Raw genomic sequence first — 27,226 nt, 5'->3', positions numbered from 1 at the left:
AAAAAAAAAAGATAGATAACAGGCTCGAGTTATCTAAAAAATAAATTTTATTTTCCTTTATTAGTGGATGATCTCATGTTTGGCATTCTCATATTATTTTATTTTTTATTTACTTTCGCGGTTGATTTGATTTGATTTTTGTTTTGTTAATTTTCTGTAAAAGTTAAAAATATTATCCTGACTCACGTTAACCTTAATGGCCTGTGGGAAACGGTGAACAGAATGAGTGGACTCGGATTAACTCGGATGTGACTCACCAATGAGAGGTTTGGTCGTATAATGTATGTGTCATCGCGTTACAGAACCAGTTAGTCTTAAGATTCAGTTAAGTCAAGTGATAGCTTCGCCTTCGTGTTATCATCATGATAAGGATGATTCTGATGATGAATAAAAAAAACCTAACTGTTGTTTTGTCTATGATCTCGTTCGGACACGTTAGTTTTTGTTTTGAATTATTGTTACTTGTTAATTAGTTCCTCTCTAAAACTAACTTATATATACAATTAGATTAGATGATACAAATAATGTATTTTTTTTAACTTTTGAATGAAGTTTGGCTGTGACCCAAAAAGAAACGATGATGAATAAGTATCACTTTCAAAAACAAAGATTCGGTGGTTTGCAACAGAGGATGAAGAAAGATGAGCACATGATTACAAATGGCATGGTTGGGGCTTTTGGACTTTCTTCAGAGTTCAGAATATATATAGTGAACATTTCTATGTATATAAATATAAATGTCTATATGAATTTTTTTATCTAGCTAAATGATTACATATAGATATATCTATTACATTATTAGCTTACAAAAGAAAAGGAATATATTCTTCTTCTTCTTCTTCTTCCAATTATTGTTGTTATATATTTCTTTAATAATTCAGGAGAAAAAGAAAAGAAAACAAAAACCAGAAGAATATGATGATGATTCCTTTGGTTAACTCATGGTTTCTCTCCTCTCCTTTTGTTATTCAACTATGTAAAAAAAGGACTGACCGATTGATCAAATAACCTTGACGTTTTTTTTTCATTTTACCTATTGGTGCAAGAGAAAGACATTGGTATGTGCTTCAAGTTTGAGACGTCGAATAACTCCATGAACCTTTGATCCGAAACTCTAGCTTTAGCCGCTGCAAATCGCTGGTACTCGTCGAATATCGATGTCAAGCACCATTTCTGGAGTTTCCTCATGCATCCAACTAGACACCCGGTTCTGTGCTGCAATATGATCATGGGCCATATATATGCCTTGTGTGTCAAAACAAAGAAATGAAAACTCATCGACTAAAACAGTCAGATTCAGCTTTTTTACATACCTTGCCTCGTTTGCAATGAATCAAAAGTGGATGGTTCTTCTCATCTGAGGGTTAAAAACAAGAGAGAAATTAGAAGATACAGTATATATCTTTATGTTCCTTTTAGGGCTTCTATGATTTATACCTAGAAGGACTTTGAGTGCTTCACGGATTTTATGATCTAGGATATCTACAAATGGCTCCTGCAAAAATGAGGGTTACACTATTAGTTCCTTAGCAAGTCTTTAGTCACACACAAACCCGGAAAAAAATGTATAGAAATTACGAAGAGACATGTTTAATCTGTCGTCTATAATCATTCTTTAGAAACCGAAATTAATATTAAGAAAACAAAAAGAAAACTAGATTAGTTTTGGCTATTTCTTAGAGACTGTAAAAGAGCTGTGGAGTATATTCTATCTTCCTATTATTAAAAGTTAGGCACACAGCAAAAAATATACACAATATCAAAGAGGGCCATCAAAAGCAGGCAATAATGAAAACGAAAATGATTTCCTATGAAGACTAGAGAGTTGTCACACCAAACATAAAGAATCTTAAGCCAATAAGCAGATCTTAAACTAGAGAGACACAACAAACAAAATATGAGTGTGGAATATTCATTACATTTCTAGTCAAATCATTCTAAGAAGAAGATATGTAAAAGCCACTTTACCATGTTTAGTCTAAAAATCTAAAAAGCAAAAAAGTTGGAAAAAACTATCATATATTTGTAAGAACAGAATTGACAACACAAGGGTGAATTTGTGGGAAAAAGAACGATCAATACCACAATAGCACAATTATATTTACCTTTCAGACTTCTCTTTCTAGTATAATAAAGCAATCTAGATAAATATCAAACTAGCCGCCCCATCACAAGTTGTACAAACTGATCTTCCACAATCTAATATATTGTTCAACTAAAGTAACATGTTCTTATTCATAAAAGAAAAGAAAAGAAAAACTAAAGTAACATGTTTGGTTGGCTTCTCTTATGGCTGCATTTGAAATATCAAAAGTTTACGATCAGGTTTTGTTATTCCCTCCCTTAGCTTATACCAACAGTTCCTTAAATGAAAAGTCATTTTACCCAAACATATGAGCCACTAAAACATACTAAAGCAACAACAACATATAGTTAGGTATATGAAACAACAGTAACTGCCATATAACTTAACCATCTATCACTTTCACTGTTAATCCCAGCTTGATTAAGGTACTATACCTACCGGTTGATATGTGGATACTTTTACCATTAACACATTGTCGACAAGTCACACTATCCACAAAGTTTTCACCACCAAAACCCAAAAAAAAGCTGAGGTACATTTTCTACTTCAACTACAACTTGTACAACCACTAAGAAACACTTTTCTTTTAGCTATTTTTAATTTAAGATTACATAAGATATCATTCAGGCATTAAAGTGCACACGCAACAAATATGAACCAAGAAAACAGTATCAACAGAAACACAAAGGAAAGTAAAAACTTTCGAGTAGTGGATCTCTGACAACACTTGTATGCAAGGTAGCTAAGTATTTTTCTTCGACGCAGCCCATTATCTAAATTTTATATAAAGGACCAAGTGGTATTAGTTGATGAAGGGCAAGGGCAAGGGCAAGCAAACAAACAGTGGGACCTATGGAGTCAATGGTAACGGACAGAGCCAAGAAAAGCATCCTTCAATAAAGCATTAAAGAATGGTGAACACTTTTTCTTGGGCGGTCTCTTATATAATAATAATATGGATTAGAATAGTCTCTTGAATGGTTAAGTCCAAGAGTCCAAGACAAAGAAAAATCCATACATGAAATGCCATTCTTGTTGTCTAAATCACAACATAGTACCTAAGCAAATTACTACTCCTAAGGAAACATGAAACCTAGAGAGACATGCATGCTCAAAGAACAATTAGGCAACATTAAGCAAGTCAAAATGTGTGACTAGAAGTCTAGATAGTATTCAGATCAATACCGAAGTTTTCGAATTTCCATTTGTATAGGAACCTTCTTTGTGATGCTTAGAACCCCAAATATGCAACCAAACCTCGTTCTCTAGTCCAGGCAGACACTGCAAATTCAAGATATCCAAAGTGATAAGAAATTTTCAATTTTGAGAATCCCCTTTTTTTGAATTCAGGTTTAAAGAAATGTAGAACAAAGGCAGTGGCGAAGCAATTAGCTAGAAATGGACATTTATGAACAGAGAGAGTGCAAATTAAAAAAGAGACACACCTTGGACTTGGAGCCGTCAATGCCAAACTGGAAAAGACTAATCCCATTGGATTTGAGGAACTGCATGTTGTTCTCAGGATACGGCTCTGGACACAAAGATCTTCACACATTTCCCATATGAACAAAACCAAAACACACAAAAACCTAAACTCAACAAACTCCAACGTTTTCATTACAAGAGTCAATTTTGATCAAGATTCTTGGAAGCTTACATGATTGAGCGAAGGCCAAGAGTCTTGATGAAGGAGAAGTTGGCTGTGTCCGGGAATCCAGACCGGAAGATACCGTTATCGACCATAGCAAAGTTCAACGGTGGAATCAGGTCGCCGGAAACCTCAAGCAATGGTGCAGTAGCAGCAGTAGCACCAGCAGCTGGCGGCGGAGATAGGCTTCTCCGGTCAACCATAGCTACCTCGATCTTCTGGAAACCCTGACCTCTGTCTTCCTCCTCTTCTTCCATAGTCATAAACTTGGTCTTGTTCATCGTCTTCTCAATCAGTTTCATCCTCTCTCTCTCGAGCTAAGTTAAAGAATCTAAAACGAGTTCGATTGGGAGGCTTCTTGGAGTGTTGAATCTGAAGATCTTATCTTGTTTTAGGTTTCTTGTAAGGTTATGGACAAGTAATGGAGGTAGTCGTTATGAATCGACGACCTTGCTTTATATAGACACGCCATTGTAGAGAGAGAGAAAACTTATGTTGTCGCTGTTGGACTTTTAGAGAGAAATGGATAGAAAATAAAAAGAAAAAGAACATTTGGAGGAGATGAACGAGACTTGCGTTTTCGATCAAATTGTTTTTTCTAAAATAATAACGCAACAATTAATTAATTTAAATTCGTATTTTTTTTGGAAAAGGATGTTTAAAAAAAAATCTCCTAGTGAAAGTGAAAATACGACTTTATTAAATTGAAGGAAAGCTATGGTGGTGGTGGATCGACGTATAAAAATACAAAAATAGAAATTTAAGCTAATTGGGAAAACCACAAATCGTTTTCAACCCAAACACAATATTCAATTGGGTGACGGAAAACAAATTACTATAGAAGGTATTTTATTTTATTTTATTTTATTGCAAAGTACTTTGTATATTAGACCATGTTCATTATATGAAATATGAACCGATAGTAGGTTAAAACTTTTAATTATGGTGGTATATGTAAACAATTCCACGTATATTATATTTTAAAAACAATACAACAAATCAAAAATGTTTTTTTTTCTAGGTATTTATCAATCAAAATAGATATTTTTTTTCTGTCAATAATAACATGCAATATAAAAATTTGATTCCAAACTATAACACAATCCCGAAACTAATGCAAAATACGATACTACAATTTCTTGTTTAAATATTTTTTTCTAAGATCTAAATAGGCGCTTTTAATTATTAATGAGGTTGATATATGTATATGTTTCTCTATTTTTCTGAATAGTATTGTGGGTCAAGATAGTATAAGTTTGTTTTGCTGAATATTTCACAGGCTTATCTAGATAAGTTGTATTAGGACCAAATCATGCTTGTATATTTAAACTATTTTAAGAAAAGTTCAAAATCAGGCTAGTTCTAATCCCAATCGTAAACAAATTCTCTTAAGATCAGAACTGTTGTGTTTCAAAAAACGTTTCAATTAAATTTCTACATTTTTTCTAGTGATCTAAAAAAATGTTTGTATTCTAGTTTATATATATATATTTTTTAAATCCTAAAAACCCCAAAAAAAAAAAACAACACATTATATATATATATATAAAATTGGAATTGGTTAAAGAAGAATAATTGTTGGATTTAGTGGTAGTGGCAAACTACTTAAACCACTTACCATGTTTTCTTGTAACAATCGGTTTTTATGGGTAAATCGCGAGATAATTCACATGATCATAAAAATCATACATATGAACCGCACTTGTATTTGTAGAAATTAGAATTAACTCTAAATAAAGTTGAAGCAATTACACATTCATGCTACTGATATACCACATAAAAACTTTTTACATTTCAATTTTACAAGTAAAAGATACATGTATATAATACTCCCTATATATATTATAATTGTTCCCGTTCCGGCTCCACCAACTTTTTCGTCCAATTGTATATAAGATTGCAATTCAATTGTGTTAATTAGTTTCAACTTTTGAATCGATTGCTTCAACTCTTTGTGAGCTTTTTATTACAACCGCTCTTTACAAACGTTTAAAACTTAGCAAAACTTATTTATATTACAAAAACGCTTTTCTAAAGTTCTGCACAGATGTTATTAAGAGGTGTCACTTACTTAAGACTTTCACGATTTAATTAATGTTATGGTTTTATTAGTGTGTGAACTGTGAACAACCAACAGTTAGTTATCCTTTTCTTTCATCGATAAAATTTGCTGCAAAAGGTTCAAAGTTATTTTTTTTTTTTTGAGTCATTTTGTCATCCACGTCTCGTACTATATATATTGTCTATACTACTATCTTTCCAACAATCAATATACATAAGTTACATAAATTTAAATAACTAAAACCACGCGATAATTATTATTATATATGGAGATATACTGTATGTATATAATTAATAACTAAAGCATCTTTTGTTATTAACCTCTAACTGAAGAAGAAATCATTTGTAATTTACCATTTGAACTCTGTGGTCGTAAGATAATAAAAAAATATAATTCAAAATTTTTATAGAGTTGATGAAGTGAGAAAATCTTGTTCTTTGGAATTTACAGAATTATAAAACTGGATAGCCTATGGATGAATGAACATATGATATTGATTTTTCGACTGTAGAATTTGGTTCTTTCGGTTAGAGTTACTAATTACAGAAAATATTATAAACTTGGAGAAACAATACTAGTTTCTTTTGTGTTTTTTTGGTTCGAAGCTCTTAACCCAAAGATAAAATAAAATACAAGTGGGAAAAATGAAAAGGCACATTCGATGGAATATGCTTCAGATTTGGGAAAGGGTTTTGGGGTCTTGAGCTGCTCTGGGCTCCACGCTGAGCTTTCCATCTTTAAGAATATATCTTAAAATCTTTGTTTCACCAAAACCCTAATTTGTTTCTATGTTTTTACCATCTTATACACTATTAATGTATTACCATTTATGCACATATATACTATTTCCAAACGAGATTAGTACGTCTGATCTTTAAAGATCTCATGTAGTAATAAAAAGGTTTTTATCAGGTGAATTATGATGCATTACATTTAATTAGGAGGGGTTGTCATCAAACCATTGTGATTAGTGATTCAAGCAACGTAAGTTCAAAATTAGGACCTATAGAAAAAGACATCTAATAATAAATAAGTAGATTATGATTGGCAACAGAATTAAATCGTAGAAAACAATAATATCATACTACATTATAAAAAAATAGCATAGTTTCTATGGCAATCGGCAAGTAAAACTGAATATAGTTTATGAAACTTGAGCTGAAAATAAATAATTTTGGGCACTAATATTGATATTGCATAATGGCTAAACAGTTAACAATAGTAGCGATTCCGTTAAATTTCGTGATTGATAGAAACTATGGCAAATTAAATTGTGGAATAATTTTACCATTTGGAGATGACTAATTAATGAGAACATATATATTCTGTATGGAATTTTCTGAAAAACTAACATATCAACTCTCATATAATCGATACTATCATTAAAATTTATATTTCCATGTCCTTTCATCGGGAAAATATAAATCTTGGACATCTTTAGACTCTTATAAAGATATTCCATGACCTGTTTAATCAAATGAAAAGTGAATATATATATATATATATATATATATATATATATATATATATATATATGTGTGTGTGTGTGTTAAGTGTTAACACCATGATGTTCTACTGAGTACATATTACTACTTAAGGTTACAGTAATTATTCCCTTACATCCATTAAAGTTAGCCCACTATTACAAATTTAGAAGTTTTATATACCATTTCACTATGACAATTGAATTGTCACTTTATATATTTTTATTATAAAAATACAACGCCTTTTTAAAAATCAAATTATTTGAAAACACAATTTAAATAAGTACTTTTAAAAAAAATGTCTTAAAAATATTTCTACCCTTTAACGATTAATACTATCTTAAGACGTGAAAACTTTTAAATAAATACTTTTTTTTAACCGGTTTTAGAAATATTAAATTGATAGAAGCTAATGTCATGCTATATATATACTTTCTACTTATTGGAAAACAACTTGGATATAGGGAATGTCGATTACTAATTTTAGGATTATGTAAATTGGTCAAATGAAAAACAAAGGTTTTGGGTAAAGAATATTTATTTTAAGTTTTGAGTTATTATTGTTTGTTCCACTTAAGTGACTAAACATAGTAAGTGGGAGTTTGATGAGAAAAGATTCCAATCTCTCCAATTACTTTCGTGTTCTCAATTGTTAGTCACTGTGGAAGAGAAGAGGAGATGAGAAGCCGATCGTCCAATCATTCCCACCTCTCTTCAAACCAAAAGGACAGTCTAAAAATCATATCGTATAAAATATATTCTCTGTGTCTAAATATATTCTTTGTCTCAACTCTCTCAGTCCATGTGATTCGATAGTATACAAATAGTTTTCGAATCTATTTCTATTTCTAGCGAAACTTTATAATATTTCTATATATATTTAATATTAACTTCATAATATATATATATATATATATATATTGTCTTTATGTCTATTTATAGTGATGAAACTAGTTTGTAACATGAAAAACTATATAATTTTAAAATTTATAAATAAAAAATCCCGTAATAGAAAAACTACTATTGATAATTTATGTGTATGATCAATTGGGAGTTTTGATAATCAAGTTTTTTCGATTGGTGATCCAAATCCAATAGTGTTTTACTATTTTAAATAAAAATTATTTTTTCTTCTTATGATATATGCACACGTTTTTAAGAGTTTAATTAGTGACTTTGAATGAATATATATATCTGGTTGTCTTTTGGATCACTGAATCCATAAAATATAATTAACACACTCCAAAAAGAATTTGCTAGACCATCAGACCGAATATATCCGATTAGGGATTTATAGCTGTACAATTTGCAATCTTTATTGCTGGGAATAAAATATTTATAAATTAACATGAGATATCTTGCCCTATATAAACATTAATCTTTACTTTTCTTAGGTAAATTAAAAGTAAAACAAATTTTATATTTTCCATCATGAATTGCAGAATACTATAATCGAAAAATTGTGTTGTGATCGTAATATGTTTAAAAATATGCCTAGTGGTTTTCATTTTACTGTTCTGCTAGAGTATACGAAATTGTTAACGGTATAAATGTATGTTTTTATAGACGGAGGGTTAAATTTGTTAATGTTTTTTAGTTAAGGGTTTTATTTACTAAAAAAATAGTTGAGGGTTTAAAAATGGATCCGGCCAATATTGAGGGTTTTTTTCATTAAATTCCCATATAACAATAGCTATAAGTACTGGAAAACTATAATTGGAAATATATATTTTGAATCTTGGTCGAATTTATCGAATGACATATATATATATTTCGACCAATGATGATGAATATAATAGTGTATATATTAACACGAACGATCATAGAATCTTTAGATTTTGCTTTTATTTTGGAATATTTCAATGATTAATAATACATTTAAAGATGAAGAACAATATACAAAAAGAAAAAACAATTTTATTATCCTCCATTTCTTTTTGAAAATTCCAACATTTCAAGTCTTCTTATTAACGAATACGTGTATAATTAATTATGTGGCTCTATGTAAAGTTTTTAATTTAACTTCAGTTGGCCATCAAAAACAAATATATGAAAAATACATACAACACAAAGCTTCCATATGATTCATCACTTTTGTTTTTGATTTCAAATCTTTGAGTTGTGAAATATATATATGATTTTTATACCTTTCAAGTATGTTATGTGCGCTGTATATATATGGATGGAGCATGTTCAACAGAGAGAGAAAAAAAGAAAAAGTGAAAACGACTCGTGCGGATGAGAATCGATTTGGAAACTGCTCACTAAGTTAATTATTAAAACAATTATTAATTTTATTTGGAGGATCAAGTGGTCAAATATTCCAATGTAAAGCCACCAAATTTTATTACTTACTTAATAATAATTCGAGTAGCTATTCTTTTTTTTTTTTTTTTTTCCATTTCTTAGCTTGTGAAGGTTGATCGTGTCGACAACTTAACTCTGCTCGCATTATTCTTGTAACCCAAAATAAAAATAAAAAACTTGAAGTGCAGAATATTATATATATATATATATATGCTAATACAAATACGTAAGTGAGACATATATAGACAAACCAATTCATACTAATACTAAGCAAGGAAGAACAAATTTTCACCTTATTTAAATTAACTTGGATCCGTTAAAATACTTGAATGAGGAAAGAAGACTTCATAATTATTGAAGCCCACAAATCAATTAATGGGTTAATTTACTAGGGTCTATAGGCAATTATATTGTGTTTTGTGGTACTTTGATTTTTTTTTTTTTTTATGTCATCTTGTTTTGTGGTACTTGATTAATCAACTTTGACGTGCTTAATTAATATATTCAAATCGCATAATAAATTTTGTTAAAGGGTTTCGATCATTCTCATGTTAAGGAAATAATAGACTAATGGAATATTATATTTTGAGAAAACGCTCTTGCAGTATATAGCTCGTTTCGAAACCAAATTAAAAAAAGAGCTCGACGTACAAGTTGTATAAATATATATTGTATAGTGTTTCTCTGTTTGTCGTATTTTGAAAACTCTTAAGGCATAATTTTTTAGGTATAAAACTCGAGTTTATATGACTTTATGATATACCAACCATAACAACAACTACAAAAAAAAAGAAAAAAAGTCGTAGCTAGTGAAAGTGTTGGCTCCGAGTCATCCCATTACTACCTTCTACCTGTAGTTTTTTTTTTTTTTTTTTTTTTTGTGTTCTCAGAGTCATTCACTACCGAGTTACGAGTATATATATGATTATACTCGGGGTTTTGGTATATAAAAAGTTAAAAATACATATGAATATCGTTTGTTCCAATTACGTAATAATAGTAAACAATTTATGAGCTAGCTAGTAACTTGACGTTAAGTTTAGTGACGAACAACAAAATAAAAGAAGACATCACATTTAGATTTCATAGGTATATAGTTGCGTGAGTCTGCCTACATATATATTATAAATTTATTATACGATGTGTGAACTTTGAAAGTAAAATATGTATATATGTGGCTAACATGAAACGATACGCGTTTACCATAACAACGAAAAATCCAAAGCTGTAACCATCTAACTATATTTATATATTCTAAGAATTAACAATGCTAATATAGTAATGTTTTTTGAGAACATTGACTTGATACCATGCGTGCTTTATATAGCTAAATTATATATAGGCTCAAGAAATTAACAACATTAATACAATCTTATCCACAGTTCTTCAATTCATATATATATATGAAAGAAGACTTGCTGATTCCTTTCTCGAATTTCTTATTAATTACCATGATCAAATTTTAGTTGTGGTTATGAGTTTAACGAGATGCATAAAATATATTTACTAGTAATAAACAAAACATGAAAGAGAAATATGCTAGATCTATCGATCGAACAATGTTATGAGAGTTTAGTATCATCAATTAAGCAAAATTGATTAATTAAGAGAGAAAGAAACTAGGATTTTGATGGCTACGGTTGCTTAAAGGGAAGAAACACATTAAGGTGTCTCCCTCGTTGTGGAAAAAAGTCGTTCTTTCCATTTAAATTAGGTTTTTGACTTCTTTTGTATTAATTCTTCTTTGTTGCAAAAAGTCAAAGACTTGAAACTTAGGGAATTAGAAAAACATGTAATTAAATAGCAATTCTTTTATGTAATTAAGCCACTTAACCTAATTATAATGACTAGGATGATATATGATGGGCAAGTGAAGAGACTTATTTAAAAGAGACTTGTAATAATGTTGACATGTTGTTCAGTTGTGCCATGGGATTTAAAACTTCCCAAAGCATGCATCTAATTATACAAAATTTCATGCCATTCCTAGTTGCGTATTCAAATATAAAAGAATTATTATTACAATATCAATACGACCATTTCATGAGACCGTGTCACACAATCACATTTTGTTACGACTTACGAGTTAGATTAGAGATGTTTAGTACTAATATCTCTTTATGACACAAAAGCGTCAATTAATTTGCACTATAATATGAGAATTTTCCTCAATGATCTTGCTACATATATGCACAACATATTAATGACTTATTATTGCATGGGGCTGGACCTTTTTGATAGGTAAGCCAAGGTTTGACTTTTCAATTACAGATTCACACATTACGACATTTTGATTAAACAATCAATTATAGAAACTAAGAAACCATAGGGACAACGTATATTTACATTTCTGATACAAATTTTTTTCTCGAGGGTTCGTAGTCGAGAGCATCATAATACAAAAGTTACTTTCCAAATGATGAACCTCTACTACTTTTGACAAATGGTTTTATCTCTATAAATCCCCACTAAATAACATACATAGATGCCAAATTTACTGCTTTTATTGATTCACGAAGCTATAATACCTTTTTGTAATGTTTATTTAAAATCATGCTGCGAGTACTAGTACTTTGATGGTTCCTTGACTATTCGCAGTCAGCATCGTGGGACTATCACTCTTCCAGCAAACCGCACTTATAAAGTAGGAACCTGCCTCTTCCTCTGCATCGTCCATGTCTGGCGATCCAAATCTGTGCGATGTCACGGGTCTCGTGATCTCCTGCATTACATCATCCACATTTCCAAATACTTGAGCAAGGAAAGATATATTTGATTTGTGAATAATGAACTGTAGATGATAAAAGTTATAAGCAGGAATGTCAGATTTGTGAACCTTGTGATATACATATACTTCGTTTGTCTCGCTTCCACAGGCAAGATACTCGCTATTTACTGTGAGACCCACAAAGTTCTTCTCGTTAGTATGTCCTCTAAAGGTTCGAACCTGAAAAAGAAACGCCAAGTAATATTGAACAACATTGGTCAAGAATTTTTTCCTTGGACAATATCAGCAGGATTGGCTCAAGCCGTAATCTTACTGGCAAATTGTCTTTGACATCCCATAGACGTAGTGTGCTATCTGTGGATGCAGAAGCGAGCTCGTTGTTGGATAAAAATTTAACATAAGAAACTGCTTTCTTGTGTCCACTGAAGACATGAAGTGGTTGACTTATGTTTCTTAGATCGTAATAATGGATGTGATGATCAGCTGATCCGACCTGCAATAAGTCAACAGGCTTAAACGTCTAAGTCTCTCTGTCTAATTGAAGATTAGATCTACAGACGTGTGATAGTGTCATGCTGATCATAAGTGGTAGCTCAATATTGAATAGCGAATAATGTGAGATGCAAAGTTGGCAGAGGCAAGGGAGTATATACCGCAATGTAGTTGCTTGAGCCAGGATTGTACTTGACACAACAAATGTTTGCTTTCATATCAATATTAAGCACACTTGCTTCCTGATTTGTGCACCATACTTTAACCTGGATCAAAAACAGAGTACAATTGGCTAATCTATGAACCTGATGTAACAAATGCAGTAATGCATGGTTAAGAAAGGTTTAAAAAGTAGTGTATTGACTTAAAAAGGATCCCACTGGTATAACATGCTTCAGCAAGAATTAGAAATCTAGTGAAATTAGTCAAAATCACATCCACCATGATTTTTTAAATAACCAATGACTTTTAAGGTATGATTTACTACAATACAAGTGTCCAGTATCATTCGCTTGCTAATGTCTAGCCGCCACAGATACACTAAGGGGGATCACTATGCTGAATATTTAAGAACCAACAAACATTCAACGTAGAAAAGGGAACATATGACCAATCCGTAAGTTGGAAAGAACACCTCACAAAAAAAGTTTAAGAAACAGTAGAAAAGAGTCATGAGTAGAAAAAAGTACTAATGAGGAAGCAGGAGATTTTCCAGTTATGTTTCATTATGTCTCTTTAGCTAGTTTTTGAAATTAGACAAATCAGTGAGCGACCAAGTTATTCATAAGATCTAGATATCTAAGATAGTATTCTTTTATATGATACAGAGCCCAATGCGAGATGAAAGGTGATAACGAAAAAAACTGAAGATACCTTGCAATCGTCACTACCAGAGACCAGCATTGATGGTTCTGTTCGTGAAAAGTCAACACTCCAGGCCCGTTTTTCATGCTCTTCATACTCCATAAGACTCTGCCACCAGTTGTTCACATAAAATTTTAGATACTTTTCAGTTTTCACGATTCATGAGATGATATTATAAGGCGCGATGTTAGATAAGTTGGGAAAAGTACTCACCTGCCTAGTAGTTACATCCCACACCGTTACTATTCCTTCATAATCACTGCTAGCTATATGATTTTTCTCATGCTTATTCCAACTCAAGCAACTAAGTTTAGACCGAGTTGACATCTCCACAATCGGACACTGCATATCTGCTGGTTCATTTACAACCTGAAAAGTTGTACCAAATGATAAACCAGTCCAGAGTGGTCCATTGAACAAGACAGAAACTAAAATCAAAATTTGACTATTTCCAAGCTTGGATTTATATTTTCCACGCAATACTAAAGTGTAAATGGCTATCATGCATCACAGCTAGATTTTCCCAAGAGCATAATTTAGTTTCATTATCAATGAAGCTTTCCTAGAATTGAGATGCATGATTTTGTTCACAAAAGCATAAATTTCGACAAGAATAATCAATTACTATGTAACTGAATGTCCTCCAAGATTTTTTAACGTACCGATGAGAAGTCAAAAACCTTTATACATCTAGAAACACCAGCAGTAGCAAACAGCTCATCATCACGATCAAACTCTATGCTGAAAAGGAATAGCACCCACTTCTTCAGCAAGTCAAGCAATATGGTACATTACATTACAGGTCCATGCAAAACAAAAAGCATGTAAACTACTGAAAGACCATAAATCAAAGCACATAGAGAAAAAAGATAATGTGCCCAGGAGCAACTGAAAAAATCTTTCGTCCCTTCATTGAGAAAAGTTACTTTCATATTAAAGATCGCAAACAGCTTTAAAATATGTTACGACATAGATAAGGAGAACATAGTGTTCCATCTTTTAGAAAATTCTTCTCAAGTGGCTTGCCGATAACACAAAACCTTCTGCCTACCATGTCAGCAGAATCATCTTCATACCATTCACTGGCTTAGAATTATACAGCAACGGATCCCATAGTAGTAATTGAGTCTATCCATACATTAAACAAAACTTGATCACTTAATGGTACATTTTGACACTTTCTGAGACAGTCTTTTAGAAGACGCTCTTCGTTAGTGTTCATCTTTCATCTGCTCAAACGAATAAGGAAAAGAAGTTCACCTTGATACAATGTTGGCTGAATGAAATATATCCCCATGCCGGATTTCTGCTATGACTCTTAGACGACTGTGAATAAAGGGGGCAATTAAACATCTGATAAATTCGAAAACACTCTTTATGTACAGCTAGACCAATTGAAAAGGAACAGTCACTACCCTACCTGTAGCGAGTGAAGGTAGTCAACACAGATTGAAAATCTGCAAGGCCATTGCTATACCCTTCCCTCCGTACTACACTCTTATCATTTTCTTGTTTACTATTTGGTTGGTCCACCAACTGACGCCGCTTTTGGAGGTAACATTCTTGTAGATCATTGAACTACAAGACAAGACAAGACACACACACAGAATTAGGCAATCTAGTGTATATATCAACAGGCAGTTACATATAGATAGAAAACTACTATAATTGTCTAGATGCCATTGCATAATATTCACAGAAATGATAAGTGTGCCTCGAAAACATAGTCTTTTGTTGCTACAGTACCAGAGAGACAAGAACCGGCTACTATCACTAAGCAATAGATATAAAGTCTAGAACACTATTTCTACTTTTATATGCAAACAATGCGAAACCGATTACTCTCTGAAGCCAACCGGCCTGTATACAGACCACCGAATATGTGAGCCTTAATAGAAGGTGTCTTTTCCGTAAGTAGACTCGTATTCTACCCCCAACCACTTTCAGTTTTTTGAGCTGTCGATCCATCTCACTAAGTGAGTAGCTAGGCATGATACTACTTGTAGCACAATTCTATAAATTGTGTTTCTCTTTAACAGACTAAAATCTGAAACGTTAATCCCGCTGTCCTTGGACCATCTCAACATAAAAGACATGTTCAAGATGTTGAGTAGACAAGAAAGAGCAAACCTGCGCATGGATCCGTTTTTTTCTAGCCATTGAGACAGTTGACTGATTCAAACTTTGGGAATCTGACCCACTCAGCGCGTCCTTCTTTGGTAGCCCATGAGAGCTTCCTTGTGCTTTTCCCTCTGCCTTTTTGTTTTGATAATTGCCTACCAAATTTCCTCCTCTTATGCTCAGAGAATTAGAGTTGAGACCACTGTGGTTCTTCTCATGTGGCCATGCATTTCTTGTGCTTGGATCATCTCCAAGCATCCGCAACTTTACAGAATATCTGTCCCTGGCTCGGTATAAATCTATTCTGTGTCTCTCAACGGCATTTATATCCTCTTTGATATACTGGAGATCAGTTTGCACCTACATTATGATAGAAACTGCATAAATGACAGAATTCTGTAACAGTCGTTTGTTCCTGAGAACTCATCTAAAACATTCATGGATAATGTCTCAAGAAGAGTTGGGATAGAATTATTGCTAGAAACATGTTTCTGGCTTTCTTCTTTAACTATTAGTTTCTTCCTTTTACAGCATATTACCCAGGAAAGATTTTAAAGCAGATGGAATGGAGAGCAAAGAGATTAATTACTAATAGGTATCTTAATGCTACTCCATAATCCAAACAGACCAACCTCATTTAGTTCATCGACCTTTTGCTTCCTTAAACAATGCAAAAAGTCCAACAGTATCTGCATGTTCCTCTCAGCTTCTTCCTGTTCTATTTTTCTCTTCCTTTCCGCAAGAAGTGACAGAAGATTATCAACCTCCTTAATTGACACATCACAACCCTGTCTAAGGATGAACGCAGGAAATCAATATTTGATCGATAAGAAATGACTTAGAATTTGTTCTTTACTGATAAATCTGAGTATGCGAATTTAAAGAGGAAAACTGGAACATAAAGGCTTGTTAAGAACCGACCCTTTGTAGTGCTTCCCGAAACTGATCCAAGGGCGATGCAGTTTTTGACACGTGTCGAGCTGAGGTTTTCTTCAATAGCTACACAAGTGGTACAGAGAAGTCATATCATAAGGTGTATTATTTCAAGTTCAGTAAACAAAGAGTAAGTCTACGTTTGAACGTGCATGTAAGACGGCAATAAGTTAACTCCTCTCAACTGCAATAACAGAATCCTACCATAAACTACGCATCAGAAACAAAGCGAATTATCATCACAAATTCCTATCACAGAGTAAATAGTACTACTACTACATCATTATCACCTCTACTGCTTTTAACCTATTAACAAAAGAAAACACAGGTTCTCAAGAGAGATACCATTGAAATCTTTTCCGTGAACATCTACTCTATGGTTCATTGGCATTCGGTTAAAGACTAATCAGCTTCCTACTTCCACAAAAATAAAGACAAGAACTAAACTTGATTACAAGCTAAGACTCAAACGAGCAGCAGCCAAACTCGAATCGAAAAGCGAAGACACCAAAACCACAAAATACCCACTATCATGGACCCATAACAACCATATAAACTGACTCTCCAGACACAAACTATGAGCAAAAACTAGAGAAAGAAATAGAAACCTTGTCGAGTAAGAAATTAGGGTAAAGCTGATTATTAGTGAGATGTTGGCTACAACAAGGACAATCACTCTTGTTCCTGAGGTGCGTGATGATGCACATATAGCAGAAACTATGACCACACGCCGTGAGGAAAGCATCTTTAATAATCTGCATACAAATCGGACAGAGCAGGTCCTTATCCAGATCCGGCGCTCCAATCTCAGAGCCACCGCTTCCTCCGTCGTCATTTTCAAGACGATTAGCACCTTCTCCGCCAGCTGAAGATGTCCTCGGGTCAGGTTTCACCGCCGGAACAAGCGGATCCGTCGAAATATCTTCCATGAAATTTTCTTTTTCAAATTTTTTCTTCAAAAAATCGGAAATGTGAGAAAGTGTGGTGGGTATGACGGAGATGAGAGAGAGAAGTGAAGCCTGAGGTGTGGTGGGATCCACGGTGGTTCTTTTCTGAGGATACAAAACATACACGTTGTTTTCTACGCGCTTCTTTCGGCGCGTGTGGCTGATGTTTCTTCATGTTCGGGTACGGGTCAATTATCCGGTTTACTTTATCGCCCTCGGGCTTTCCGGTTTAATGAAATTCTTTTCTTCTTTTTTGGTTTGAAGCGGTTTAGTCATTATTGTAGACTACAACCTCAAATGTTCATTGGCAACATCAGTCTGTGATTGACGATGATGGTTTGTTTCGTCGTGTATTCGAAACTTATGTCTTGCAATTTCTAAACCAACCAAGTCTTTTTGATTTTTGAATGGTTCGGTTTGATAATTTTGATCTCAATTCTCAAATTTTTTAAATGTGAATATAAGAATTTACCCGAAAAGTGATTTTTTTTTTAATTTCTACATCACTCGAAACGTTCCCTCCCATTTGCTTTTTCTGGGAAACCCAAAGAGACTGACGGAGACCAGAAATGAGCTAAATCCCTCCTCCTTGCTGCTCTCTGATTCACCGGAACCCTAGGAATCGCATTTGTACTTCTCTCAAGGTACATCATTTTACTTGAATTTTCAGTTTTTTTTTTCTTCTTCTTCTTCTCCAATTGTTTGTAGCGTTGTCTCTCTCGCTGACTGCATGACGCATTTGAACTCGCCCAACAGTTAAAAGTTTCCATTTTTTCCAGATTAAGTTTGTTCCCCAACTGAAATTGATACCATTCTTAGCGATTTAGACAGAAATAGAAAAAAAAAATCAGGAAACAAAATCTCAGAACGACAATGGTAGTAAAGTTTTTAGCTTTTTATCTTTGGGAGTGGTCTTCTTCTTGAAGATGTTCATGGCGATTATCCTTTCTTCCTCATGTGTCTGAATAAAAACCCTAATAAATCAGAGTAAATGAGTTGTCTGAGGATGAGTGAGTGAGATGATCAGGGTTTAGGGAGAAGCAGTTCCAGGTCTATTATTCTTTGTTGCAAAACTCTGCCATGAAAAGCTTGGTAAGGGTTGCTTCTCGGTTCATTCAGGATATAGGCTTTATGTCATTATCGTGTTTCCTTCAAAATTTCAAGGATACTGACTCATCTTTGATCTGTTCTGTTACCTGTTTGATGGTTTATTGTTTTCTCTTTCCTTAGCTTCAACCTATTACAAGAATCTAGGATGTTTTGTGGTAACTTTGTGGCATGTTGTCCGCTGTAATATGTAATGATTTGTGATGTTCTACTCGTCTTTTTGGTGTGTTTTTCTTCTTCTTTCTGAGTCCTCTGAACATTGTATTTTGGGCTGATTTTTCCAAAACCTCTAGTTTTCTCTCTTGCAGATTATCTTCCCCTGGAAACATGGAGACATCTTCATCTCTGCCACTGTCACCCATAAGTATAACACCAGAACAGCCCAGCCATCGAGATTATGCCATCACAACTAGACTTGGAGTTGGAACTACAGGCAACCCAATAGAATTGTGCACCAATCACTTCAACGTTTCTGTGAGACATCCGGATGTAGTATTTTACCAGTACACTGTAAGATTGATTAGTCGCTTTCCTGCATTCATTTATCTGTGTTTGTGTGTCTATGCGATGTTTTACATATTTTGCTTTTTTTGCAGGTTAGTATCACCACAGAAAATGGTGATGATGTCAATGGGAAAGGGATAAGAAGAAAGCTTATGGACCAACTATTCAAGACTTACTCTTCTGATCTTGATGGTAAAAGGTTGGCATATGATGGAGAGAAGAGTTTATATACTGTTGGTCCTCTGCCACAGAATGAATTTGACTTTCAAGTCATCTTGGAAGGTTCATTTTCAAAACGGTAGGTCCCTCTTATCTGGATTGATATTTAATCTTCTCAAGGTGTGCAATATAGATCTTGTTGATGTTCTTTCTAACACAGTCTTGTTAAGTTTGTAGTGATGCTGATATCTCTAATGGTGATAGTTCTTCCGGTACTTGCAAGAGATCAAAATGTTCTTTCTTGCCAAGAAGTTACAAGGTTCAGATACATTTTGTTACCAAAATACCATTAAAGACTGTTCTTGTCACTCAGAGAGGAGCTGTTACACCAGATAAGAGTGCCCAGGATGCACTTAGAGTGCTTGACACTGTTCTGAGGCAGCAAGCAGCTGAAAGGTGCATCTTTCCATCTGTTTGCGTAATGTGCAGTATATATTATCATTAAGAAAAAGATACTTTCTACATTCTAAGGGACAAAGTTTATCATCATATTTTCACTTTGTTGGTAAATCTTTTTCTTTTTGGTCATTTATTGGTAAATCTAATATATGTACAACTAATTCGTTTTCTGAATAGAAACTTACTATAGAAAACTGTTGATTGTGCAGGGCATGCCTTTTGATCAGGCAGGCATTTTTCCATAACAATGGGTACTCCTTTGACATTGGAGGAGGTGCAAAAGGTCTTCGAGGTTTCCACTCGAGCTTTCGTCCAACCCATGGAGGACTCTCGCTTAACATTGGTATTTTTTTGGTTCACCTCTCTCATCTCCAGCTTACATAGTCTTTATAGTTGATAGCTTTAAAAATTCTCAAAACGGGATTGTTTTGCGATGGTTTGCAGATGTGTCAACAACAATGATCGTAGAAGCGGGTCCAGTTATTGAATTCCTGAAAGCCAATCAAAGTGTTGAGTCCCCACGACAAATCGACTGGATTAAGGTAATTCTGCTTTTAAATGCAATAACAAGGAACATACATGATACACGGTTGCTTTTGTTTTGAGCTTTTGAATTTCTCACTGAAACTTGGCAGGCCGCAAAAATGCTTAAAAATATGCGGGTAAAGGCATCACACCGAGACATGGAATTTAAAATCATAGGTCTAAGTCAGAAACCGTGCAATCAGCAACTGTATGTTCCCCATGATTGTATACTTCGATATAAATTTGTGTCACCTTTATCAACTTTTGCTTGACTTTTTCCATCGTTTTCCAGGTTTTTGATGAAGATCAAAGATGGTGAACGTGAAGAACAGACTAGAGAGATTACTGTGTATGACTATTTCAAGCAAACTTACACACAGCCTACTTCTTCTGCGTACTTGCCATGCCTTGATGTTGGCAAGCCAAATCGCCCTATCTATCTTCCTCTGGAGGTATGCATTTCCAACAGTTTTTTCTTAGTTAATTTTTTTAGTCTATTATCCCACTTCTGGAGGTGTAATTTTGCATTTTTCTCATATTTTTCTTGCAGTTTTGTAATCTTGTATCTCTGCAACGTTATACAAAAGCATTGTCAGGGAGGCAAAGAGCTTCACTTGCCGAAAAATCAAGACAAAAACCTCTAGATAGAATTAAAACACTCAATGATGTGAGATTTGTTTTCTGACCTCGGCTGATGTGTTTTTTTTTTTATCTTGGATGGTAGATATTGTTACTGACTAGAATTGTAGGCAATGCATACCTATGACAAGGACCCATTTTTGGCTGGATGTGGCATCTCAATTGAAAAACAAATGACTCAAGTTGAAGGTCGGATTCTCAAGCCCCCAATGGTAAATCCTATTTATGTTTCAATATCTGATAGATAAACAGGAGCTACCATCCCCCTTAAATTCTCATATTGTCCCATTTGTAATATACAGCTCAAGTTTGGCAAGAATGAAGATTTTGAACCTTGCAACGGACGGTGGAACTTTAACAACAAGGTAATTGTCTGCAAAGATTTCCGGTATCATTATATTAATTACTGTGGATTCTAGTTCCTGACTCTCTTTTTTTTTGGATTGAACCTATTATTCCCAAACTAGTCTTTCTCCCTTTCATTTGAACCCTTTGTTTCTTGCTTGCAGATGCTTCTAGAACCAAGACCTATTAAAAACTGGGCTGTCGTCAACTTTTCTTTTCCATGCGACAGTAGTCACATTTGCCGTGAGCTTATAAGCTGTGGCATGAAGAAAGGCATTGTAGGTTTCGTAGATACTCTCTCCATTTTCATATGGTGTGTTAAGTGTTGAACTATGTCTTTTCTGGTTATTTATAGGGTCTGAATATGGTTTATCAAATCGCAGGAAATTGATCGACCTTTTGCACTAGTTGAAGAAGATCCACAGTATAAAAAAGCAGGTCCTGTTGAAAGGGTAGAAAAAATGATTGCAAAGATGAAGTTGAAATTTCCAGATCCTCCTCATTTTATCCTCTGTGTCCTGCCAGAACGGAAAACTTCTGATATCTATGGTATCATCTCACCTTTTTCCTGCGGTTATTAAAGTTTGAACTCTCTCATTCAACTGGTTACTGCAAACTATAAAGGTCCCTGGAAGAAGATTTGCCTCACTGATGAAGGGATCAACACACAGTGCATCTGCCCTATCAAGATCAGTGACCAATATCTCACCAATGTACTTCTGAAGATAAATTCTAAGGTATAACACCAAAAGCTAACACATGAGATATCTTTTGATGTGTTGTTCTTGTGATTAACTTCTTCTCTTTTGTCTTGATTAGCTTGGAGGCATCAATTCTCTGCTGGGGATAGAGTATTCTTACAACGTTCCATTGATAAACAAAATTCCCACCTTGATTTTGGGTATGGATGTATCTCATGGGCCTCCAGGTCGGGCAGATGTTCCTTCAGTAGCAGCGGTATTGGTTATGTGCATTTTCCTTTGTATGTCCATTGTTTATGGTTTTCTTAGGATCTGGTTCTTTATCTGTTTACTTTTTCGACCTCTGCTACAAGGTTGTTGGTTCAAAATGCTGGCCCTTAATCTCAAGGTATAGGGCAGCTGTAAGAACTCAGGCACCACGTCTGGAGATGATTGATTCGCTCTTCCAACCTATCGAGAACACTGAGAAAGGAGATAACGGTATCATGAAGTATGTGAACCCTAGTTTATCAGCTTTATTTTTATTTATTTCATCAACTCATGAGATATCGTACTGAAGATGTTAAAGTGACTTCTCCGTGTTTAATTATTTGTTTCCAACAGCGAACTATTTGTAGAGTTCTATCGGACAAGCAGGGCACGAAAGCCTAAGCAAATTATCATTTTCAGGTACTAGCACGAAACATTTACTGTTTATCTCTCTGTTGTATAACCTCCAATATCCAATAGTCTATCCTTACCCAAAGCATTTGATAGGGATGGTGTGAGTGGATCACAGTTCAACCAAGTCTTGAACATCGAGGTGGACCAAATAATAAAGGTTGACTTAAAAGTCCCATGGCTTGTTTTGGCTTCTATCAAATTCTGTTTTCAATCTATAATTCAAATCCTAGTGAAGATATTGGTTAACAGTTTTGCTTCTTTTTTTTACATGGCACAGGCGTATCAACGTCTTGGTGAATCTGATGTGCCAAAGTTCACTGTCATTGTGGCTCAGAAGAAGCACCACACCAAGTTGTTTCAAGCTAAGGGTCCTGAAAATGTTCCTGCAGGTAAGAAATACTCTTTATTCTTCATCATCCACACTACGATTCCATTTCTCTCCAGAACAATGTCTTCATACAAAGCAATCATGTTTGTCAGGAACTGTTGTGGACACCAAGATCGTACACCCGACAAACTACGATTTTTACATGTGTGCTCATGCAGGAATAATAGTAAGTTTAGACAACAAAAAAAAAAAGATATTAAAAAAAACTGACGCTTGTTTATTTTCAAAAGCTTCACATCTAACACCTTTATTACAGTCCCACATAATGTTTCCCTCATAATGATATCTCAGGGAACTTCAAGACCGGCCCATTACCATGTATTACTTGATGAGATTGGTTTCTCCCCAGATGACTTGCAGAATCTGATCCATTCCCTCTCCTATGTGTAAGTTCTCTCTAATGTCACTTAGAAAAACCAAGTTATCTTTTCCATCACTAAGATCTAACTGTGTGGAATCATCGTCGTTACAGCAACCAACGTAGCACAACAGCAACTTCGATTGGTAAACACTCCCTTACCAAACTCTGTTCTAATAATAAAATTATGCATCCTTCTGTATTTTACTAAACAGAAACCACACAGCTGAATATTCAATGTAACCTCCTCTCTTTTGTGGTTTCTCAGTGGCCCCAGTGCGATACGCTCATCTGGCAGCAGCTCAGTTTGCGCAATTCAATAGGTCTGAAGAGATGATACTAGAGGACGGGAAAGTTGCAGAGCTACCACGTCTGCACGAGAGAGTGGAAAGCAACATGTTCTTCTGCTGAGTAGATATAAAGTAGTTCTGCGTCCCCTATCTCTCTCGCTAGTATAACTAAACCAAATCTTCTCTATAGAGGAAGTTGATCATTTTGCATATATGCTACAATCATCATCATCATCATCATCATCTACAGTAACAGTTTCATCAGAAAGAGCCTCGCGTAGATTAAAAAGAGGCTTTATTCGTAGGCCAAGTTGCGTTTTCTCCTTGATATGCGGGGATTTACAAGCTTTTAGGGGATAATATGTTTTTGGATTTTAATTTCTATAAAATGCAAACCATTTTGTTTTGGTTTCTCGTAAAAGTCAAAATATCTCTGTATGGGGCAGCAGAGAAAAGAAAACAAAAAAAAACAAAAGGCTTGACGTAAAAGTATTTCAAACGGTCAAACCGGTCATAACAAACCGCGTCAAAACCCACGTGCACACTAGAAAACTTTGTAATGAAGTGGACGTTACGTGGCACAAGACTGACGGGTCAGTATCATTTTTTGGTTACACACGCGTGGGTCCTACCTTGCTGTGCGATGCAGGAGATTACTTGTGCATGACTCAAAATATTACTCCTTTTGACCACTTTGCCCTTTCCTCTCTTAACTAATGTTTTCTTCTTTTAGTTCACGACGACGAGACGGGACGAGTCAAGAGAAGGAAGCTTATTTAGCTTTGGCTTGGTCCCAAAGCCTGTTTCTTTTTTCAAACTGTTTACGAATCGTGTCTGCTTTTCTATTCTTTTGTCCCTCTAAGATATCTAAAGCCGGTTTTGACTTATTAAACTTTCTTTTTCTTATTTTAATCCATACTTTCGTAATTTAGAATCAAAATATAAATATCATCAATACAACAACTCTCTCTATTCCCATTTCATCATATATACCTATGTTTCTGATATTTTTTTTTCTTTCTTTAAAACGGTTAATCTGTTTCCATTTATTATAAATAAAATCCTCTTCGTTTCAAACCAATCTCCTAATTTGGAAAAATAGAAAACAAAAGCTTAACTTGTGAGTTCCATTTATATACAGTAGTTAGATTGCTTTTAAGACAATAAGCCTGAGTTGTGTAGTAAAACCCCCCGAACCCTGTAGTCTACAACACTACACTTGTCCTGTCCCTATTAAAAAATATGATGTAATGCTGCAAAAAGGTCTCTTGGTAGATTCTGCCAAACTGCATTCAATGTTATTATTATCTTTTTACTCGATTGCTTTCTGTATCGTGCGTTACCTTAAAATCCAAACTTGTTTACCCCCAAAACAACAAAATTATACTCCAATTGTATTGTTTGTACGTCAGTTTCTACTATTTGTTCACCACTGGTTAATAATACTAACTAATATATATGCGAGATAAGCTTTTAGAGTACCCACCAAACGGCTAAAATAGGCGACGACCGTTCAGAAAAAGTTAGTCTCTGGATGGTTGGGAGATAACCCTACTCGTAAATCGTAATCGTTCATAGTCAAAGAGATTTCTATGAAGGAACCACATGGAATCATTTTCTTTTGGAAAAGATTGGAGAGCCAAGACGGTAAAGAGCATATTAAGATTCATATAGAATATTTTTGTCCAATAATATATAGTTTATTTGAGTAAAAGAAGTCTTTCGTGGTTCATGAGTGTTCGAATTAATGGATATAAAACTAATTTAACAGATCTAAATTATAGGTCTATGATAAATCTTAGTTTTATACTTCATGAGTTAAGTTCTTTTCACAACAAATAATCTAAGTTACAGTATAGCTTTCTACATGTCGAGTTTCTAAAACTGATGTAAATTAAAGAATTTTTGTGATACAATATTTTTTTTAGAAAAGAGAAAAACTAAAACTGAGGTAAAAGAAAAAAAAAAAAAAACCACAAAAACATAAGACATAAAAGACAACAACATAGGCATGGATTTGCAACTAATTGTACATTCTGAACCAATCGATTACAACAGATTTTGGTCATTAAGCGGGGTGGGCCATAACATCATAAATTAAAACTGGTCCTAACCGCAGATTAGCGTACCAGAGCATTTTAGTATGCGTCATTATATTTTAAAATTAAATAAAGCTCCCCTTAACAATAATAAATCTTATAAAAATGAGTACTTTTTTATTAAATAAAAACACCGTGTGGCTCACGCTTTCCTTTTTACCTCTTACTCAACACTAAAATGACGAAAACACCCATCATCCCCTTTTTTTCCTTTTTAATACATACTACATGCTCCCAATTATTATAACTTATGTAGTTAACAAAATGACTTCAGAAACTTTTTAACAAGTTTACAGCATTAGCTACAGTTTAGCTATAACTTAATAACATTAACTATCTCTATTAATGGTAATAAAATGTATTTAAAATGAAAAGAAAGCTCTCAGAGTGAGTCAATCAAATAAAGATAAACATTAATTCATTGAGCATAATAATATAGTTGGAAAATCTGTAGAGTGAGTATTATTATTTATTATTAGAGAGAAAGATTATAATTAAGAAAAGGACCCACGCACGCACCCACGCCACGCCACCGTCATTTAGTTAGATACGCAGAATGAAACTGCTTTCAAATTAGGTGTGTTTGTGTGTGTGATTGTTTATTAAATGTATATATTTTTACCCCAAAAAAAATATGTAATTAGTTTTATTTTTGTAAAATTTCTTTATTAAATAAAGAAATGTAGATATTAAAAATTATTATTGAGTAAACTTTTATTTACTTATAATTTGCAATAAATAATAAATCAAAAGTTAAAAGAAAAGTAAACTTTTATTTATTAAATCAAATTATGCATATTTGTTGAACTGTACAGGGAAATTCTTTTAGAAACCTAAGTTGTGTGACTTGTGTCATTATTTATATAAAAAAGTAATCATATCTTATAATTAATTAATATTTAATCATTGATTATTTCAGTATTAACTCTATTAAGATTAACTAACATATATGTTATACATTTATTTTAGATTGGGTAACAATATTTATTTTCTTTAGATTTAAAAATATAGAAAATCAATTGATTTTGTTTTTAATTAAATAAGGTTCCAAAAGAGAGAGAGAAGAGGAGAATAGAGGGGGTCCCACAAGGTTCGGATCGGACGGCTCAGATGGAAACACCACATTGAGAATTAGATCACGAGCAAACGAGTTTTTATGAAAACATATAGGGGTATTTTAGTCATTACACCTGGACCGGCAGAATTTATTAATCCGTACACGAGGGGGCAAAGACTCATTACTCAGCCACTGTTATTATTATTTCTTTATTTTTTTATTTAAACCCCAATTTTTATTATTTTTATTTTTGTTTTCTC

The 27,226-nt window shown here is 33.7% G+C and overlaps 3 protein-coding genes across 5 annotated transcripts; 1 reads left to right on the top strand and 2 right to left on the bottom strand.

The window, feature by feature from the left end:
- Nucleotides 1–977: 977 nt before the first annotated feature.
- On the bottom strand, nucleotides 978–4,282 carry LOC17887582 (probable tyrosine-protein phosphatase At1g05000). Its single transcript, XM_006294774.2, has 6 exons — nucleotides 3,744–4,282; nucleotides 3,532–3,631; nucleotides 3,272–3,367; nucleotides 1,438–1,495; nucleotides 1,314–1,357; nucleotides 978–1,215 (listed from the first exon to the last, which is right to left on the bottom strand). The coding sequence occupies exons 1-6, from the start codon at nucleotides 4,034–4,036 to the stop codon at nucleotides 1,030–1,032; spliced, it is 777 nt and encodes a 258-aa protein (XP_006294836.1). The 5' UTR covers nucleotides 4,037–4,282; the 3' UTR covers nucleotides 978–1,029.
- Nucleotides 4,283–11,875: 7,593 nt separating this feature from the next.
- On the bottom strand, nucleotides 11,876–17,772 carry LOC17887879 (E3 ubiquitin-protein ligase COP1). The gene is made up of 13 exons (XM_023784273.1): nucleotides 17,334–17,772; nucleotides 16,714–16,791; nucleotides 16,425–16,580; nucleotides 15,802–16,152; nucleotides 15,092–15,249; nucleotides 14,932–14,997; nucleotides 14,334–14,412; nucleotides 13,885–14,040; nucleotides 13,681–13,779; nucleotides 12,969–13,073; nucleotides 12,629–12,808; nucleotides 12,424–12,534; nucleotides 11,876–12,309 (listed from the first exon to the last, which is right to left on the bottom strand). The coding sequence occupies exons 1-13, from the start codon at nucleotides 17,652–17,654 to the stop codon at nucleotides 12,139–12,141; spliced, it is 2,031 nt and encodes a 676-aa protein (XP_023640041.1). The 5' UTR covers nucleotides 17,655–17,772; the 3' UTR covers nucleotides 11,876–12,138.
- Nucleotides 17,773–18,669: 897 nt separating this feature from the next.
- On the top strand, nucleotides 18,670–24,022 carry LOC17889418 (protein argonaute 6). Of its 3 annotated transcripts, none has more exons than XM_023785179.1 (23): nucleotides 18,670–18,764; nucleotides 19,073–19,289; nucleotides 19,376–19,581; nucleotides 19,707–19,898; nucleotides 20,111–20,244; nucleotides 20,346–20,443; nucleotides 20,537–20,634; nucleotides 20,719–20,878; nucleotides 20,977–21,093; nucleotides 21,176–21,277; nucleotides 21,368–21,430; nucleotides 21,575–21,688; nucleotides 21,794–21,959; nucleotides 22,035–22,147; nucleotides 22,230–22,367; nucleotides 22,465–22,601; nucleotides 22,715–22,780; nucleotides 22,868–22,931; nucleotides 23,052–23,163; nucleotides 23,255–23,328; nucleotides 23,454–23,548; nucleotides 23,635–23,666; nucleotides 23,789–24,022. In XM_023785179.1, exons 2-23 carry the CDS (start codon nucleotides 19,107–19,109, stop codon nucleotides 23,929–23,931), a joined length of 2,607 nt encoding a protein of 868 aa, XP_023640947.1. In that variant the 5' UTR covers nucleotides 18,670–18,764; nucleotides 19,073–19,106; the 3' UTR covers nucleotides 23,932–24,022. The 3 variants fall into 3 exon arrangements, with proteins under 3 accessions (XP_023640947.1, XP_023640946.1, XP_023640948.1); XM_023785178.1 differs by having other exon boundaries at nucleotides 19,680–19,898; XM_023785180.1 differs by lacking the exons at nucleotides 18,670–18,764; nucleotides 19,073–19,289 and having other exon boundaries at nucleotides 19,500–19,581; nucleotides 19,673–19,898.
- Nucleotides 24,023–27,226: the final 3,204 nt, after the last annotated feature.

This window comes from Capsella rubella, unplaced genomic scaffold (assembly GCF_000375325.1).
Source record: "Capsella rubella cultivar Monte Gargano unplaced genomic scaffold, Caprub1_0 scaffold_4, whole genome shotgun sequence".
Classification (NCBI taxonomy): domain Eukaryota; kingdom Viridiplantae; phylum Streptophyta; class Magnoliopsida; order Brassicales; family Brassicaceae; genus Capsella; species Capsella rubella.
The sequence above is the reverse complement of the archived record's forward strand: the minus strand, read 5'-3'. Positions and strand labels throughout refer to the sequence as shown.

What these genes read in the sequence shown, in the direction of transcription:
- LOC17889418 (XM_023785178.1), top strand. Translation starts at nt 19,107, where the DNA reads ATGGAGACATCTTCATCTCTGCCACTGTCACCCATAAGTATAACACCA. An exon ending in TAGTATTTTACCAGTACACT is followed by an intron (nt 19,290 to 19,375) that starts GTAAGATTGATT and finishes CTTTTTTTGCAG; the next exon opens with GTTAGTATCACCACAGAAAA. An exon ending in TCCTGAAAATGTTCCTGCAG is followed by an intron (nt 23,164 to 23,254) that starts GTAAGAAATACT and finishes CATGTTTGTCAG; the next exon opens with GAACTGTTGTGGACACCAAG.
- LOC17887582 (XM_006294774.2), bottom strand. Translation starts at nt 4,036, where the DNA reads ATGAAACTGATTGAGAAGACGATGAACAAGACCAAGTTTATGACTATG. An exon ending in AGCACTCAAAGTCCTTCTAG is followed by an intron (nt 1,358 to 1,437) that starts GTATAAATCATA and finishes TTTAACCCTCAG; the next exon opens with ATGAGAAGAACCATCCACTT. An exon ending in TTCATTGCAAACGAGGCAAG is followed by an intron (nt 1,216 to 1,313) that starts GTATGTAAAAAA and finishes ATCATATTGCAG; the next exon opens with CACAGAACCGGGTGTCTAGT.
- LOC17887879 (XM_023784273.1), bottom strand. Translation starts at nt 17,654, where the DNA reads ATGGAAGATATTTCGACGGATCCGCTTGTTCCGGCGGTGAAACCTGAC. An exon ending in ACTACCTTCACTCGCTACAG is followed by an intron (nt 14,998 to 15,091) that starts GTAGGGTAGTGA and finishes CTTTATTCACAG; the next exon opens with TCGTCTAAGAGTCATAGCAG. An exon ending in GCTCAAGCAACTACATTGCG is followed by an intron (nt 12,809 to 12,968) that starts GTATATACTCCC and finishes GACTTATTGCAG; the next exon opens with GTCGGATCAGCTGATCATCA.